At 41.5% G+C, this 19192-nt stretch overlaps 2 protein-coding genes across 4 annotated transcripts in view; one reads left to right on the forward strand and one right to left on the reverse strand.

Moving 5' to 3' along the window:
• The first annotated feature begins 279 nt into the window (after window positions 1-279).
• On the forward strand, window positions 280-1701 carry FAM181A (family with sequence similarity 181 member A). Its single transcript, XM_008933602.3, has one exon. The coding sequence runs from the start codon at window positions 314-316 to the stop codon at window positions 1181-1183; it is 870 nt and encodes a 289-aa protein (XP_008931850.2). The 5' UTR covers window positions 280-313; the 3' UTR covers window positions 1184-1701.
• Window positions 1702-3981: 2280 nt separating this feature from the next.
• ASB2 (ankyrin repeat and SOCS box containing 2) overlaps window positions 3982-19192 on the reverse strand; it is a 42229-nt gene continuing 27018 nt past the window's right edge. For all 3 annotated transcript variants that reach the window (XM_018082402.2, XM_018082403.2, XM_018082404.2), the window contains 4 exons: window positions 17510-17681; window positions 12171-12732; window positions 8302-8455; window positions 3982-7567 (listed from right to left, as the gene is read on the reverse strand). In XM_018082402.2, the coding sequence (XP_017937891.1) occupies window positions 7431-7567; window positions 8302-8455; window positions 12171-12732; window positions 17510-17681 (1025 nt within the window). In that variant the 3' untranslated portion in view covers window positions 3982-7430. The remainder of the gene's footprint in view (window positions 7568-8301; window positions 8456-12170; window positions 12733-17509; window positions 17682-19192) is intronic.

Here is a 19192-nt window from a genome sequence, read left to right on the forward strand (position 1 = left end):
CCGAGCTGGCTGGCATTCATGAGCCAGTCCCCGTGCCGGTGTGTGCTGGGGCAGCAGTGCGGGGCGGTGGGCTGCGGGCACGCGTCGGCTCCAACAGGAGTTTGCCTGCACGGAGGCGAGCTGACGGACAACTTGTTTGGGTGGCTGAGAAGTTTGACACGTCCCCCCACCTTCCCTCCATTTGCTTGGTGCTATTTGAACCAAAGCTTCTTGCTCTTAAGTCTGCCCGTCATGTTTTGCAGGTTTGCCAAGGTTTGTCCAAAGGCGGATTATAAACTTTCCATGAGAAACTCTGCACGGTGCATCCAGTGAAATGGCATCAGACAGTGAGGTAAAAACCCTGCTGAACTTCGTCAACCTGGCCTCCAGCGACATCAAAGCGGCTCTGGATAAATCAGCTCCTTGTCGCCGGTCAGTTGACCACAGAAAATACTTACAGAAGCAGCTCAAGCGGTTTTCTCAGAAGTACTCACGGATGCCACGGTGTCACCCCAGCAAACCCCCTGAGTGTGGCTGGCGCAGGGGGGCAGAGGATCGGGGCCGTGGCCCCCAGCTCGAGGCACCTGACCCCAGCCCCCATGGTGGGGCTGCCACCGAGAAGGTGATGCAGACAGCCGAGGCAGAGGAGACCCTCACTGGGGAACGGGTTTTGCAGGAGCAAAAACCTGAGGCTGTCCGGCCGGACCAGGTGCCCATGAGGAAGCGACAGCTCCCTGCCTCCTTCTGGGAAGAGCCACGGCCAGCTCAGAACCTGACGGCCAGGGCCTTTCCTGCCAGTCCTGAGGGGCTCCCAGCCCCCAGAGACCCTCCTCCCTATGAGGGGAAGAAAAGCAAATGGAGCCCAGATGCTGCTGGCCCAGAGAGCCCTCCTGACCCTGCACCACATGCCGGGGAGAAGGACCCTGCCGGGGTCCTCTCAGGCCGGGTGGGTGCCTGGACCTGCTGCCCCTTCCCTTGCCCCGGGACAGGGGTGTACCAGCCCCCGGGAGCGCTGCCCCCATCACCCTTCCCAGGGCTGGGACTGTGGAGGAAGAGTGCAGCCACACTGCCGGCGGAGGTGCCACACTTCTGCAAGGAGGCCGATGGCACGGGGCAAAAACTCTACAGGCCCATGGTTCTGAAACCCATCCCCACCAAGCCCACCATCCCCCCACCCATCTTCAATGTTTTTGGCTATCTTTAGCGGGGTGGTGTCGGAGTCATGCTGAACACGACAGCTCCTGAGGGTGAATTGAAACGCCCGGTCAGCCACCAGGCATGAGCTGCTGGCAGCGTGGAGCTGCAAGGGAAGGAGACCACTGATCACACCCTCTTCCTCGTGGGCGGGCTGGGGGGAATTAGTAACTGTTGGGAAGCTACTTGAGCTCCACTCTTCTCTCAGTACGTGGGTGTAAATCGGGAATAAACCTTACGAAGCCGGTGGCATGGAGCATGAGGCAAACCAGGGCTCTTTCATGGATGGGCATTGTCTGAGGCGCGGTGAGCGGGGCTGCAGGCCATTCATAGCTGCACTTGTAACACCTAGGAGACCTCCTCCATGTGGGAACATCTTTCTGGGGCTGCCCTGCAGCAGCAGCAGTGAAATGACATGAATTAAACCCATTCAAAAAGTTTTTGTACTTTAAAGTAATTCTGGAGAAGTCAAGATATTCAGGTCGCTTGGTTTTGCATGCAGGAGACTGGAAGGACAGTATTTAATGTAGAAACCACACTTGTGAATGATTTAAGCTCTTGTTGTATGTAAATACTGAAAGAATTAAAAGAAAAAAATAAGGCAAGAAAGGAGGTTAATTTTATTTTGGTGATTCTGCAAATGCAGTCTGTCTAATTTTATCGCACGGGGTCGACACAGGTTTTATTTGCAACTGGTAGGGAGATATGAGGGCTGAAATCTCTGCCTATGCAGATTGATATAAACTTAAAAGTAATTCTGATGCTGGGAAATTAGCTAGCATTAAGCTGGTGCAAATGGAAGCAGAATGAATTTCCACATCAGGAATTACTCTGCACTAACAGAACAAATGAAGAATTGTATTAGTTTAATACAAAACCATGAAGTATGATAGAAGGAAAAAAGTGTAAAGAACAGCCTGCCTTGATTTCTGGCTCACAGATGTTTTTTGTTTTGCCTGATTTTAAGATGCTATCCCAAGACCTGGCTGTAAATGTTTTGCCTAGTATTTTCCTAATTATTTCAACAAATTGGCATTGAAGAATTTATTACAATTTTTTTTTAAGTTAGGTTTCTCTTAAACCCATGGAGAAAGTGTTACTAAGACATGAGATCTGAGATGTTTAATATTGCAGGTGTATGTATCTATTCAGTTATACTGGAGTATATCACTGCAGTCAAAAGAAGAATATTTTGAGGGGTAAAAGGGCCAGAGAATGGACACCTGTGATATCCCGAGGCCTGAACCTGTACTGTTGCTGGAGCTAATGGAAACTTCACACAGATTCAATAAAAAGTGGCCTTGATAGGTTTGGTCTTTGACTAGTGAAGCTCTTTATGACTCCTGGTATCTCTGCAAGGGTTAAAAAACAGGCAGCATTTCATTCAAGCACATTGCAGTAATGAAAAAAATTATCATCTGAGGCAACTGTAGAATGCCATTTTGGATCTTCTGATGGGCCTTGGTGTTGTATAACCAGGTTGCAACTTTCGTTAGAATACGAACTACTCACAGGCTAAAGTATTTAGTTCTTTCCCCAAACTTCACATATCCCAACAATGTTCACTTTTATGGAAACAACATCTGTAATGTGTTAGTAGAGCAAGACAAAAGTAGAATTGGAGATGGCTTTCATTGCTTTCTCCTTGCTACCAGCACTTAATGTATGTATCAATCCTGCACAAACTATTCCTTTAGGAAGAGAGCAGGAGCTATCTTTGATAGCACATACCTGCAACTACATGCAAGGTGTGAGGTGGTAAAGAGCTGATCTAGGGGTTAAAGACATCAAGTTAGCTCTTGATCCAGAAGTGAAGATAGGAACATACTTAAATGCCTTTCCCTTTTTGGAAAAAAATCCTTGAGGAAGCTGTCCCTCTCCCCAAGGACACTAACAGAAACCGGAGGCAGTACCCCCATTGAAGTTAATTGGAGAGCAATGGCTTTTAATTTACAGAGCTGTAGGCAAGGAATTTTCTACATGGAAGTAGGGGTCCATCAATAGCTCTGTGTCACTGTTGTAATCCAGATGAAGCCAGATGCTGAACTCTGTCTCAGTGCTGTCAGTGCAGAGCAGCCTCCTTGGTGTTGGTCTGGGTGAGCAGAGCAGGTCATGGAATGAACTACAGGTATTGCAGAGATTGCTGTGCACAAGTGTTCCTGCTTGAATTCAGAAGGGAAATTTCACAGTGCTGTGTATCACACCAGAATATGCATATCTATCAAAATTAAAATACTTGGCAAAGTGGATAGCCTCTGTATAAATATTATTTCTGGAGAAATCCAGAGAAAGAAGGGAGTTAAAATCAAGTTTCTCTCTTTTGAATGTTAAATTCTTTGTTTGTTTGTTTGTTTTTTCTTTTAAAGTCTTTCTTATTTGAATGCATATTGCTGCACATTTTCCATGTAGTAGAATAGTGTTTTTTAAAGGATCGAACCAGATAATTCTAAATGACTTCTGACTCAGATATTTATGCTCTTACTCTCAGATTTAAACTAATGTTACTTTTTAAAATCCTTTGTGACATGGATGGCCCTTGCTGGGGCTTTGAACTGGAGCAGCAGTGAAGTAAAACATAAATGAACAGAAGACAATTGTTAAGTATATTCAAAATCACTGAATGGGGATGTGTGAGACTTTTTGAAAGGTTCGCAAAGAATAGCAACTCTGTCTCCTCTTTAGTAATATGTACTGTTCTCTTATCCCTGAGATTAAAATCAGAATTATTAATTGTTCAAACTGGGATTGAATCAGAATTTTCCTGGATATTTTTGTGTTTGGCTGTTGTTATCCAGGACAGCTGATAGCTCTTCAGAATCTACTTGTTTATTCATACTTTGTTTGAAAGATGGAAACATAACATTTGAGAGCTGCTATTTACAAAAACAATGCAAATTTAAACTTTTAAAACCACAATAGCTTTATAAATAATGGGAAGGGAGAGGTAAATGAAAAAGCTTTCATACAAAATGAAATTTAAAAAAAAAAATCAAAAAAAGTGCACAAGAACATCAAGTGAATTGCACATTTTGCAGTAAAAAAAGTACAGTAACCTGGTCGTGAAATATTCCTAGAACATTTCACATAAATTCATTGTCTTGGAAGGAGAATATTTATCACACTCAGTAAAAACAAGCCACTTTACTTTGCACTAGAACTACTGATCTGCTTATAAAGCCTGGTTTGGTTGGGTTTTGGGCTATTTTTCTTTTCACAGTAACTTCTAAGCAGATGCATTAAAGGCACATTGAATTTGTGCAGATTCATTATTTTGCACAAAATAGTATGTCAGTGACTGGAGCGGAGAGGTAGCAGGCTCCATTTCAGTGCAAATAATTGTAAACTGAGTATGTGAAGTTTTGCTGTAACAATCAAGCAGAAAGGACTCAATAACATTGTAATTACCAGATTCCCCCTCTAATAGACTCTTCTCACCTCAGTTTCTGTGCACAGCGTGCACTTATCCTTCCCACAATTGTGTTATATTCCCATCAGACCAGTGTTCTCCAGCTTAGTGACTCCTGCTCAGGACAGGTGGTTGACAACAAACCAGGACTTGGGTCTCCCTATAGAAATGAAGGGGTCTTGGTTGAAAGAAAAATGGGCTTTCCATATTTGTGCCGTTCAAACCTAGTTTCAACTTCTCCAAGGACATAAAAAGAAATTGCAACTTGCTAGACTGTTGTGGACACAACAATGTTGGCTCAGGGGAAATTCCCATTTTGGGATAGCTTATGAAATCCCACTTCTCTGGTTATACATGCAGTTGGTGATTGTGAATCCTTTCTATCAGCCAGGGTCTCCAGTGCTGTCACCGCACACCAAACAAACACTAAAGTGGTCTCCAGCAAGCTGTGTTTGTATCCATCACCCTCTACAACTCTGCTTCGTTACACTTATTTAATTTCAAGGACTTTTCTTCTGATTTATATCAACATAAGTAGGACCCAGGCCTTCGCTGTTCAGCCCCAGAAAGTGAGAGATGGATGAACTCCACAGGTGATTTTCTGTCTCTCAAAGTACTGCTTACCAATACAGGGCCTTCACTGGCAAAACTGGTCTAGAGATTTCCTGTACCCCATCCTTTTCTCTCCACCCAATATTTTTCTAACCTGATGAAATTCCCTGTTCACACTGGAGGAGACAAGGAGGTAGATCCTAAACTGACAGTAAAGGAAGTCACTGGATGAAACATCACCAGTGGAGGAATCTCACCTGACTTTCCAAAGCTTTGCAAGAAGATCATTGTTCAGTGGGAATTGAAACTCTGTGGGTTGTTCAACTTTCGCATTCAGGTAGGGGACAGCTGTGACAGAATGTTGTAGCTGTAACCAATTTAGTTCTGCTCCCATCCTGTCCCACAAGTGCTGAGCACATTTCATACAAAGTCATCACAAAATCTGAACTTGTGTGCCCAGACAGACCTGTATGTGTGCAACACACTTTAGTCCTGTGTTAAGGTATAAAACTCCACACAAATAAAAGTCAGTGCAATGCATTTTCCCTACTTACATTTCTATCTGATTCCATGCATGGTATGTAGACCAACAAATAAAACCAGATCTGCCATGTGTCTGGGGGGGACTCCAAGCAGACCATGATGCACAGCTCCTTTATCACCTAAGGAAAGAATGAGTGTGCTTCTAGCATAAGATCTGCATAGGCGTCATTCCAAATTTCAGTTCTTTCATACTTTCTTAGGTGCCTATTCAGGAATGAAGCACTCATCAAAGCAGTTCAGCAAGTCACACCTGTCAGCTGAGCCGTAGTCACTGCCAATAACCACTCATGGGCTCCTTGGCCTCGCCAGCTGTGAGGGAATGTGACTTGTTAAAAACTTCAATAAAAGAATTTCACGGACAATTATAGTTGTTCAGCAGATAGATGGTAACTTGTTAAGCTGCCATAAATCAGTTGAGGATCTGAGCTGTAAATAGGTGACCTAATTTTCAAAGAAGCTAAGATAATAACTTTTATCAGTTTCAAAGGGAGCTAATAGATATTTCAGACTTCCAAAGTCAGAAAATTCAGGGCTAAATCCCAAGGTTTTTAGTCTGCCTCACTAATATATGACACTAACTGTGATCCCCCTGGCTTCAGTGGAACTACACCTAGTGCAAACAACTTGACATTGTTTAGGCACCTGAATAAGGATTTGGAAACCTAATTCTGGATATTCATTTTCATAAATTTTGAAGTCTGACTTTAATAATTTTGAAATAATTTCTCTTTCTTCCATTGATAGTATTGCTATAGCCACAGAGGTCCAAGGAGTTAGGAAAGGTTGGGTTTTTTAGAGATAAAATCTTCTAGGGGAGGAACAGATTAAGTTGGTGTAATAGTGTTGCCTCTCTCCTTCACACCACTCTGTTCCCTGTCCTTTAGGGCTTTGTTTTGTTCTGACACCAGATTCATGACAGTGTAAACCTACTGTTTACAGTGCAGCTACTTCTAATTTACACCAAGAAAAGAAAAAAAAAAGAGCTCAGATTTACTTGCAAATCCCCAGTCTAAGAAATTCTCTCAGAATGACAGAAAGCAGAATGACATTGCAAATGTAATACAGAATGAACTCCATTCACTATGTGCAAATACAGTTCTTACTTCCTCCTTAAATAAACCTTTCCTTGATTTTTAAAGGATTCATCTTTTCTGGATTTTAGTCTGTTGAAGAAATCTGAGATTTGAATGTTCAGAAATCAAGTACTCTACTCAATAAGAAAGATACAAAAAAAGAAAGTAAAAGTGTTAGCAAGGTGGTGTAAAAGTATCAGAGAATTAGCTACCCGCACACTTAGCAGAAATCCAAACAATAAAATAGAAAATACAATAAAAATCTCAGTCAGTGAAGGAAATGTGATTGTCTTCCCAAATATGTTGACTCTCAACAATTTCTTAATTGTCATCACAGCAAGGATGCTAAGCTTCACCACAACCCCTGGATACCTTTGTATTCCTCTGCAAATATTGGTACGACTCATTTGTCAGTGTCAGCTTTCATTTCTTGTTCTTTGCAGAACAAGCACAGAGGTGAATCATATGTGTTTGCTCTTGAAAAACCTAACAACAGTCCTATCTTTAGCTCTGTCTCCTCCATTTTCTTCTCACTCACGCTTCAAAAGCATATTTCTCTTAGATTAGTCATTGGAGGGTGCTTGACCAAGCCAGCAGCAATTCCTCCCCGCTGTGGGCCCTTGCCATGCTGGTGATGCTGGGTGCCATGCCGGGAAGCCACTGCATATCCATCGTGCCTGGGGTCACTGTCTGTAATCGTGCTGTAAGTATCGGATCAGTCTGTCTGGGAGAGGCAAGGTGTCAAGAAGCTTAATGCGGTTTCTTCCAACCAGGCTTCGTACCTTGATGCGGCAAAGATGGGAAAGAGGTCGCGGAGGTTCTGAAAGACAGGCAGGTTAGAAGCATGAGCAGAACAGTTTTAACTTCAAATGGACAGCTCAGCTTGGCCAGAACAGTGTGAAGAGGAAAATGGGAGAAGGAATATAAAAAGGAGTGGTTCTCTGTAATGAAGGGATAAGGCGTCTGAGATTGATAGAAGATCATCTTTCTGGGACATGACACAGGGAAGAAAGTGGGGTTGGAAAGTAGGGTGTTGTACCCATCTCTAAGCTTTCTAGGAGGATCTGTATAAGCCACTTCAAAGTATTCAGCCTTCCCATTGAAAAAAAATGCAGTAGGTACCAAATTTACCTTGATACCAGAAACCTAATTCTAATACTGTCTATGAAAGACTTTGTATCCTGAAGGAAAGGATATTTAGGAGAGCACAATACAAATAAAGACTTTAAAGGCCTCTGGTCATAAGGCTGCTGTGGGGATTGTCACGCTGCCCACCTGTCCTGACCTGACTGCACCCCAGGTACAGCCAAATGGGCCTTTCTGCATCACAATGCTCATTCCCAGTGAGTCAAATCCGTGGCTGGTGTATGTTTCACATCACAGTCAATGACATCTCAGAAATTTCTAGTGCCTAATACCCAGTCCAAAGTATAATTCAGTTACAGTAAGGAAATCCTTTCCATTTTATGGGATGAATACTTAGGTGATGGTGACTGAGGTTTTGAATCTAACAATGGGACTAGTTGTGTCAGATTCTCTCCTGGGTGACCATACCTGCTTTTTCTTTAATGACAGCCCAGTCCTCATAGCTGTCAATATGCTCCTTGAGCCGGGAACAGAGCTGCACATTACCCACATAATCCAGGAGAACATCAATGATTGGCCCAGCCCAGCGACTTATCTCTGGAGTAGACACCATTTCACAAAACTTCAAGGAAAAACAGATTGACTACAGTCAATGAATGCACTTGTGGAAACAGCAACAATAACAATACCCCTGACAACTTCAATGGTCCCACCCTTCTACCAGCTGTGAGGGAAATCACCAGTTTCCCTTCAGAAAACTTAAAAGCCTATTCTTTGACAACTGAGATTAGAACCCCATCTTTACAATCCCAGGATGACACAAATCCCTGGTGAAGTCCTAGCTCTGGAGCATGGAAGAATGATGAATTGTTTACAAGTCCAAAGGTCCTACTTCCACAGAAGTGTGAGGGCAGGGGAAAATTGTCCCAAGTCAGTGAGGGGCTGCTGAAAGGTCCATGCAGTCCAGGGCACTATGACCAAGCATTCTGGGTCCCTTTCCCTTCTTGGGAGGGGCTCTGTGGGGCTACCGTGCAAAAGGAGGCTTAGGGAAAGAGGGAGATTCAGCAGAGCACAGCACCTCCTGCTTCTTGTGAACCCACTAGTGTCTGCAGCTTTTGGGGACCAAACACCTTACTAGAAACAAGCTGGGGGAATGGAAGAAGTCTCTACACAGATGAATCCCAGGCAGTTTTACTCACTTATGAGAGAACTATCCTGGGCCTAATAGAGAGGCATCTTCCTTACTCAGTCCTGGATCAGGCAAATTTTCTGTTGCCCACAGTGCAAGCTGCAGAATACTGAGGCATTACATGGTGGGGCTGCTTATGGAGATACTGCAGAATAGACTTAAGGACCTGACTTCAGGCAGTCTCATTTCAAAAAAGTGGTGACTTTTCGTCTCACTTTAATCTAAATATGTATATTATATCAGTCAGCCTCATCTGTCTCTTGTAGTGTTCTGCATCTGATGAAGATATCTGTGGACGTATCTTCATGTGAACTGCCAGGAAGTTTAACATGAATTAAATCATGCTGTGTAAGTAAGAATTCAGGCACAGAGCTGAATCCAATTGAATGATGGTGGCTTAAGCACCATCCATCAACTTAGTCACTGAAACTGTATGCAAACACCCTCCAAGCTCACACTAAATGGGAAAGAAAACACACCAGCTTAAACCTCTTTCAGTCTAAGCTCCTGTAACTAGATCAAATTTGATTATGAGTCCTAATTCAAAATGCATTAAACTGTTGTGTGGATACTCTTATTCAGAAATAAAATTATATTATCTTACCTAGTAAGGAATAAAGCTGCAGAAAAGGCTATTTTACTCAGGGTAAAAGCATTCACAGAGGTGTTTACTACTCTTCTCTTATTTTCCACTGAACATTACTGTGTATTGTTTCCCAGAAGAACTAGATACAGTGATGTCTGCAGGATCGCAGTGGACAACCCCCAGTTTCCTACCTGGACTGCTTATAGGAAGTTCAGTTAGTATAGCTGGCTGTCACTTTCCAGTGCATATGCCACTGCCATGCAGTTATCCATAGGATGTGCCAGCTGGGGATCTGCACTATCACCTCCATGCAGCAACTGCTTTATCAGTTTAAATGAAGATACATGTAGAGCAATAAAACACTGGATCTTATTTGCTCTGTTCTTGTCTCTCCCAGAGACCTTGCCTGCCTCTTTCTGTCTTCCCTATTCACAAGCTCAATCTACAAAAACATTTTCTGGAATAAACGTGTTTCAAAAGACATTGCAGGAAAATAAACAGAACAAAATGTAGGAAAATAATGCAAACCTGCAACTGCAGGCAATGGGATTGACTCAGGGACAAAGTGGCTGTGAGCCTTTGTCCTCAGCAGAAACCTGAATGCCCTCTTGCGGCAGTACGATACCGCTCTCCCCACCTTCATGGGTTTGACAGCAATTCTGGAAATGTAGAGGAAGGCAGCAACCATTTTTCTGCATTCACTTTCTCCAGGACACATTAATTTAGTGGCAACAGTAAGGATTTATAGTTATGCATTTTCCAAATCCACTAACAGTAGCTCATAGTCATTTAAAGACTAATCATTCAGATTTATTACCCTTACGTAATCTTATACAAGAAAAAAGAAAATGCACGTCCTTTGTGTGGAGAAGGCTACAGTTTCATAAGATCCTCTGTATTTCAGAATACAAACCCTAGCATAACTATATATCTTGAAGCTACACCACACATGCCTTACTTTTATTAACCAAAATACTAGCAGTAAAAGCAATTTAAAAACGGTATTAGAGGGAAAGAATTGCTTTTTTTTGTGTATGCATTTGTCCCTTACTGCTCTCTCTCTCTAGGCACAGATAAAATTTTGTACAGCTTTTGCTACCTCTACCTCATGTGCTCTGACCTTTGAGGAGATGACTGTGAGTGATCTAATATTTTGTTAGGCAATAGTTTTAGGTGAGATCCAGAGGGAACGGGTTTTGAGTGGCTAGAATACCATAGAGGGCTACAGACAAACCATCTCTCCCTGCCCTGGAATTCCATCTCTCTGTTCACTCTACCTGCTACCATATCATGAAACAAAGACTAGAGTTGATACATTCTATTAATTTTTCTTTGACAAAATAAGTGGAATCCTGGAAGAATTTTGCTGTGGCAAACATTCTCAGGGAAAAGTCAGCTCTGTTTAGGATAAAAGATTATTGTGATGGACTCTTATCATCCTCTTTATAAGATTTTTTTGTGTCTTTGTTTTTTTCTCCAGATGTTTTACTGGAGATTAATGTCTTTTGGAAGACAGGACTGATAATAAGATAAAGATTTCCTAGGATCTTTTAATATTTTCCTTTATTCTTTCTGCCACTAAAGAACATTTATTGGTAACCATGTCTTTGAGATTCTTCTGAATGCCTCAAAACTACACTTAAACTAGATAGAAGTTGATTTATTTCTTCCCTGATTCTTTGCAAAATAGAAAGAGTGCTGTGTTGAAATTTCTTTTTTGTGTAGCATGTTGAAGGATAGCAAATTTTGATTGGATGATCAGACTTCATTTGAGATATATTGGAAGGAGAGAACATACAGAAATCAGAAAAAAAAAGTAATCTGAGATTCTGCAAAGTCCATTAAGGTACTGAGAGTCCAATCCCAGTCCAATGGAAGCTGAGCAAGCTGCACTTTGGAAAGTACCGCAAAGATACATGTATGAAATGTGTATATGCAAAATCTGTCTTTGAAAATATGAAATCATGGATCTAAATCTCCTAACCTCTTGTGAAAACTTCAACTATAATTCACAGTCATATAGCTAATGTAATAATTTATGCTCTCTCTCTGTGATTGCTTAGCCAGTAAACTTAGAAGGTGCAAATATTTACTTTCACTAGTTTACCCTCATAAAGTGAAGCTCTAGACAATTTTAATGTAACCAGTAAATAAAATTCTGTATCAGACAAAACAAATCTTACAGGACATATAAAAAAAGCAGGTTTCTACTATCTGTATGCTACCACCCATACATCTGTCAGGAAAATATGCCTCACTCCTGCACCTCAGGCCCAGAGGAAAAGAATATTATAGAACTGTCAGTAAGGCTGTCAAGATGGCTATAATTCACTGTAAATTCAAGCTGGTGCCACAGAGGCTGTTGCCTACCTTCCTGCTGTCATTGAACATGAACTTGGAACATTCAGAGACACTTATTGAACCTTTTTTCTGTAAATAAAGTGGAGATATTGGCAACTTCTCTCATCAGAAAGTTGTGAGAAAAAAATACACTAAATTTCTCAAGATCTATAGGTAGGAGCTGTCCTCAGAAGTCCTACAGGTAGACTGGGCAGTGCTTACCTGTACTATGGTTGGTTCCTTAGTCAGCTGAGGATCATTAAGTCTTTCCCGTCTGTAATTTAATGCAGGATGGGGGCCATTCCCATACTGACACTCGAAACAGGAACTTGCATCACAGCCCAGATCCAGGAGATACTTCAGCACAGAGAGGTACTTCATTGAAAACATGATGGTAGCTGGAAATGTGGTGGGATGACTCGATATATAGGCATCAATGTTTGCTCCATGGTCAAGGAGCAGTTTCATGGTCTTCATGCAGCCATGACGGATGGAGATGAGTAATGGGTTGATGAGGTCAATATTGGGGTTGGCTCCGGCTTGCAGCAGGAGCTCTGTGGCGTAGATATTGTTGTTAAAAACTGCAAAATAGAGGGGGGTGGTGCGTCTGTCCTCATAAAGGTAGGACCGTTCATTGGAGAGGGCACTGTTGACCTCGTAGCCAGCATCTATCAGCTCTTCCAAGATGTCGTCGTTGTTCCGTTCGGCCGCCAAGTGCAGGGGGCTGATGCCACTACGTTTGACGCGGGTGCGGCTGGTCACAGGGATCAGCATGGAGACAATCCTGCCAGCAGGAGAGTCAGTGAATAGCAGTGAGCTCTGGGGGATTTACAAGCCTACAGCAAATCGTAGCTTTATGGCTGTAACCGTAAGACAGAGTACTTGGGTACAGGAACAACTCTGAGAGAAACCGGGGTGTAAACTTTAAACCTATCAACAACTCTCTCTGCTCCTACCTTGCCAAAAATGTGAGTTGTATGACCCCCTGTCTCATGGAGGAACACTTTTTTTTGATTACCACCCAGTTTCTGTGGTGTAATGGCAGCTACAGGCCAACATGCTGGCACTCGCCTACCCTCTTGTAACTTCTCTTAGGTTCCACAGCCCAAGTGGCAGACAACCAGCCAGGATCTACCAGATGTCCTGCACCTTCATCACCACGCTGTGGGTAGGACTGGAGGAAAAGGCAGACACCCCCCAGCCTGAGCTGCCAGCAGAAAGGCTGTATCTCCTCACCTTTGTAGGGATTGCTTTATTGCTCAGCAGAGAAGGGTGCCAACATGAAGCGCTGGTAGGTGTTGTGGGTCACAGCCACAGCAAAAGGCATAGGTTAAAATACATATTTGGTTCCCAGACCTCCCCTGGCAGATTTTACAATTCAGTTATTGCCCTGAATTGATCCCTATCCTGGAGGCCCTCACTGTGTGGCTTTTGGCTGTGGCAAATCCATGGGGCTGTCAATGTCCATCCCAGATCATGGGGAGCCAAAAAGACAATTAGTAAAGGGGAGAAAAAGAAATAAAAATATTCTCCAGTCTGGTTTCCATGTTTTAACCAAGGGAGAAAAAATGTACAGCCAAGTCCTAAACCCCAGTAGTGAGGGATTGCTATTGGAACGCATGATGTGGCCTTAAACACAACCACATAAATCAAGCTGCTCTCATTATGTAATGTGAATTTCAAATATATGATGTATAGGAGCCCTGCAGTTGCAAATCTGTGATCATTTTTATGTCTGCACAGGTGTCATTGGAGCTGCATGACCAACCCAATAGGTTAAACCTTCATTTCCTGCTGTAAAGTTGGGTGGTTTAGCCAAGGCACTAGGCTGATTGTGTAGATACAGATAAGTCACCTTTTAGTACTTTCAGACAGAGACTAGGGACCATCCAATGTGAGTCTGCCTGCTGTTTCCAGAGATGACCATGCTTCCTACATAATGTCTGTGAAGAGAGGGGTATCTAAATAGGAACTTGTGGGAGTTCAACAAGCCAAGCACACCTTCTTCTTTTTTTTTCCTCCCATGCAGATTCCTCTATCTAGCAGCCAACAGCTTTGGTAACACACAAACATGCAAAGCTCAGTTTCCTACTATGTAGAAAGTCTTCTTTAAAATGCTGTGTATCTTCAACTTGACTGCAATGGCTAGTCCCAACACTGGGCCCTCAAACATGTATTTACATAATGAACTAAGCCAAATATAAGTGCCAGTCTCAGTAAAACCTTTATTTGTGACAATCTGGTGATCCTGTGAAATGATCCTGTGAAAGATTGAGCCTCCAACGCTCCCAGGAGCTGAAATAAGAGTTGAAGATGCATTGCATTTTACAGGATTATGTTCCTATTTACATGATGGACTATTGATGTCTCCAAGTTACTTCTAAATCTCATTTTTAAACAAAAATGTTTTTCAAATTATGTAAATATCTTGGGAAATTAAGCACTTTTTTTTCTCTAAGCAGCTGCACTAGTTTTCCAGCACTGTGACACTCGCCAGGGAGCAGGAGGTTTGGGTGCTGGTGAGTTGGCAACTTCCCACCAGCAAATGTTCTGTAAGAGCCTAATAACAAAAAGGGCACAGAGCACTGCGAGGACACCATGCCAAGTACCAGCATTAGTCATCCCATGATCAAATGTTTTGAAGATTTAAGGGTCTGTTTTGTTCTTTCCCTCCAGCGTATGTGCTTCAGCCAGCTCTTCACATCTGAGTTAAAGAGGTACTGCATCATTTCAGTCTGCAAGGCGGACCTGAACCTCCCTGCAGGAGTGCCACACTCAGGCTCCACATCCAAATGCTGAAGTGTTCTAGAGGTCAGTACAGTCCCTGTACTCCACATTTGTTTTGGTATGATAAGCAGGAAACATCAAATTTGTATCAATTTCATTGTGTAGCTCAAACTTGTCTCTCTTTCTTGCCCTTCCAAGTGGATTGGTTCAGTAATATGGTGCCTCTATCTCTGCAGCCTTTCCTGTCCCTCTATAGGGAGAATGCAGCTCAAATGAAAGCAGCCAAGACCAGAGAAGTCAGACTACAGCCCATGTCTGTCACAGGGCTGAGCTTCATGTACCATTTTGAAATGGTGCCAAGTTTCTCCTTAGTCCCGACACCTGCTTCTGCGATTTCTATTTATTAGAAATTAAATGGAGCAGGAGACAGAGCGTCCTTAGTAGGAGTGTGCCAAGAGTTTACTGATTTCTATTTACTTTATAAATCTGCTCACATGTCAAAAAGTCTTCCCTTTTCAGCATCTCAGTTCTGAGGGGGAAAGAGTTAAATGACTGCTTGCAATTGTTCTACAGCTCATGAGATGACCCTTATGAATTTCTGGTCAGTATTGACAAGGTGTCATTTAAAATAAACAAACACCAAGTAACAAGAGTTGACAGTTGAGCCCTGGGACCACATTCTTTGCTTTTTGATGGTAAGGAGCCTTCATGCTCTGGCAAAAAGTTGAAGTGTGGAATTCCTGCAGAATTACGTACTAAATCTGCAGGAATACAGAGGTCACCGTGAAGGGTGTTATTTTACTGAATACCAAAGGAATTAAGAATGATCAGCCAATTGGGCTAAAGCTTTGTCATTTAGATAAATATTTATAAGAGAATATCTCTTTCTTTTGTCTTTCTCTTGCACTTAGTTTGCAGCAGTTGTGCATAAAAATTTGTGTTCAGTGAAACACAGAGTTTGGCCTAAATTCTGGTCTCATTTATGCTGCTGGTCGTCAGGAATAACAGATATAAGACCTGAATCAAGCCCTTGTTTTTATAATATATTATATATATATAAAATATAATATATTCATAATAATCACGTTACAGAGTTTCCATGTAAATTTCTTTTCAGGTCATAGTGTGGGACTACTGAGGGGAGGAAAATATTAAGAGAGCTGGGCTGGACTTTATATAAAAACTGGATACAGATCAACTAACTGTACTTTCAGATAAACTTTTTCAAAACTGGAGCTGGGTTCTGTCTCTGGTGCAAGGAAATGTCTTTGCAAATCAAACCCTGGAGAAAATTTTGAGTCATGCCTGCATTAGTCTGTGTGGGGTATCCATGAACATGCTGTAAGTGTATAAACCTGTTACATAAATCAACATTGAGCTTCCCTCTTGAATACACAGCTTGCACAGGGAAGTAGGCCTACTCCAACTACAGAAAATTAATATCCTCAAGTCTAACAAAGTGTTTGGACAAGCTTGACAGTCCCAAGCAAACCTAAACACTAGGATGAAAAACTTTATGGGAAGGTGTAATGATGTCAAAAGCTTTTATTCCTTAGAGATTGTGAAATATGTAAGAATCCACTCTAGCAGTTCTCTGCAAAGATAGCTGTACTGTCCAGAAACAGTCATTGCAGTTGGATAGACTCTCTCATTTGCCTGTTCTCTCATTTACCTATTCCTAGAAGCATTTTGATAGAAACTGCAATAATCAGAGGAGTCCTCTACAGTCAGAAAAGGGGTTTGTCACTGCAAGATGTGACTGTGTTTTGCAAAATTAGCTGTGGGTCGCTCACCCTTCCAGCAGCAAGGGGTTAAAGACAGGAACTAAAACTTACTGTAGGATAAGAAGTACATGCTATGGAGTCCAGGCTCAGAAGCATGCTGCAATGTCCCAGATTTTGAAAGAGCCAGGTAAACGCTATTTACATGACAGTGCAACAATCCCATCCTAGACAGCATCTTCTATTTTGATATACTTTATCACAGACTGTAGAGTTTGTCCCTTTCCCAGAAACATCTCTATTTCAGAGGACTGTAAAAATCTACCTGATTCCTGGTTATTTTTTCCATTAGTTACTATTCTCACTGTTTTAAAGAATATGCTCAGCTCTGTCCCAAACACATTTCATTTGAGACAGAAACCACAGGGTCTTTTTATGCATTTGTCTGCTATAATTAAGAGTTATTTAATCACTCAGTAATAAAATATATTTTCAAGACCATGAGCAATTCTTGTCCTTCTTTTCTGAAGCCATTCCAATTTCCTGAAAGGTTTCTGAAAGGGAGGATACCAGAACTGAACACCATATTCTAGCAACAATCTCACTAATGCCCTAGAGATTCACTTAACCACTTCCTGCTGTCAGCAACTGAATTATTGTCAATAAACCTGAACATAGCAGAGATGAATCCAACATCTTCTGCTTGTGCAGAATAATCACAATGGACTCGTAGGAAACTACGCTGCAAAAACTATTGACTAACACTCCCCACCAATACTTTTTTAATTTCATCTCAAGAATATTTTGAGGATCTCAGTTTAATCCACTTCCAAGATACATGATGTTATTTAGCTGCAATAGGTGATGTCTTAGTAAAGTTAAAGAAATCTTTCACCCTTCATTCCTGCTCACCCCATCCCATCCCACCCTGCAAACACACTCTTCAGTGTATAATTTCTGGCCCAAGCTCTGCAAGCAGAAAACCCCATCCTCAACTAGTAGCTCCCTTGCTCATAATGCCAAGAATTAGATCTGAAACATTACATTCTCCTTTTCATAAGAATGATAGATTCTTGTCTAAAAGATGAAACTATAAAATTAAATAAAACTTACTCGCAAATCCCTTTTTTGGCTGCTATGTGAAGAGGTAACAGGCCATCCTTATTGGCTTTGTTAGCATCTGCTCCTTGGGACAAAAGAAACTCCACAATATGTACATGTCCATTTTTACAGGCTTCATAAAGGGCAGTGGCATTATCACTGGCTTGAGTATTTATATCAGCGCCTAGGAAGGAAGAAAATCTTTTAGCACCAAAAGGTTAAAATCAAATGGAAGGAACATACTTTGAATGAACACTACATCTCCATAACACTGGAAATACAAAATGATGGGTATTTTATGGGGGAGAGTTTGTCATGGGTAGCAACCATTAGGTTCCAATCATGAATCCAGACTCCATTCAGCTATAGCTCAAAGGAAAAAAAAACTTTAAAATGGGCTGTTCTTTATATAGCATGGCTTTTCCTTCAAACACAATAATTCCACTAATATTTATATGTTTTCACTATGTATGTATGCTATTCCTGATCAGGAGTTTGGACTAGATGATCTCAATAGGTGCTTTCCAAAATTCTATGGATATGTATTTATGATATATGTTTATATGTATAATTCATACTCTATATATTCACACTATATTTATAGAATTTATACTATGTTTTAGTTTTAGCACATATCCAGGCTAAAACAATACTCTCTAAAAAGACATCTGCATAGTGCCAAGCAAAAATTCTAAACGGGCTTTATTTGGGCATGTCTTAATTGAGGAATATTGCATTTCAAAACTCAGCACCTGAGATCATATCTCTTCACAAGATCTGAAGTTTGGCTCCAGATAGTTTTACAAAAAAAAATAAAATTATTAATGAGCTACTAGATCATGTGGGAATTTTTCTTTCTTCAGCTCTAATGTGTGCTTGGCTTAATAAACAACATGCAAGTATAAATCAAGACAATACTTTTTTGTCATGAACAATTTGGAATCTAGCCTTTTCTGTTATAGATATTCAAGGCCCAAAAGCCTGGGTTTTGACTGTCATATACTGTACCATGGTGTTCTCAGGCAGGTTGCTCTAGGTGTATCCTAAATGGGAATGACATTTCACTGGAGTTTTGCTTCTAAACTCTAACAAAGAAATCATGTTTGATCATGAAACATTTCCCTGTGTTCTCACCCTAAGCTGAGACATCTGTGTTGTGTTTGGCCCTTTGAAGGTGCTGTAGCTGGAAACATCAGGAGAACTGCAGTGACAAAACATAATGAGGGACTACGTTCTTAATGAGAAAGAAGCCCTTTTTATGATGAACATTTCTTGTCATAAACAATGAATGATATCATTCCTGGGATTTTCAGAGGAGCTTTTCAGGCTTGATACAATTGGACAGTTTTATTGGAATTTCTCCTGTATATTTTTCTCAAAATTGAACTTCAAGGAAATCCTCATATCTATCTAGTTTGGAACACAAATCACATTCTGGCTTAGTTTCTAACATTGTAGGCAGCATGATGGACTAACTGGCCATGTAAAATTTTTTTGACAAGACTAGCTGGGCAGCAGAACACTTTTTTGTTCCCCGACTCATATCTTTCTTAGCCATACTAACTGTTTCAGAAGTTTTATTTCATCTGTGTTAAGCTCTTGTTACACAAGTGCAGGACCCAGATCTTACCTACATTGAAGATGTTAGCCCACTGTGAAAATAAAATATGCCTGGAATAATATTAAAGTATGCTG

The sequence above is a fragment of the Manacus vitellinus genome, unplaced genomic scaffold (genome assembly GCF_001715985.3).
Source record: "Manacus vitellinus isolate BGI_N305 unplaced genomic scaffold, ASM171598v3 scaffold_6_pilon, whole genome shotgun sequence".
In the NCBI taxonomy this organism is placed as follows: domain Eukaryota; kingdom Metazoa; phylum Chordata; class Aves; order Passeriformes; family Pipridae; genus Manacus; species Manacus vitellinus.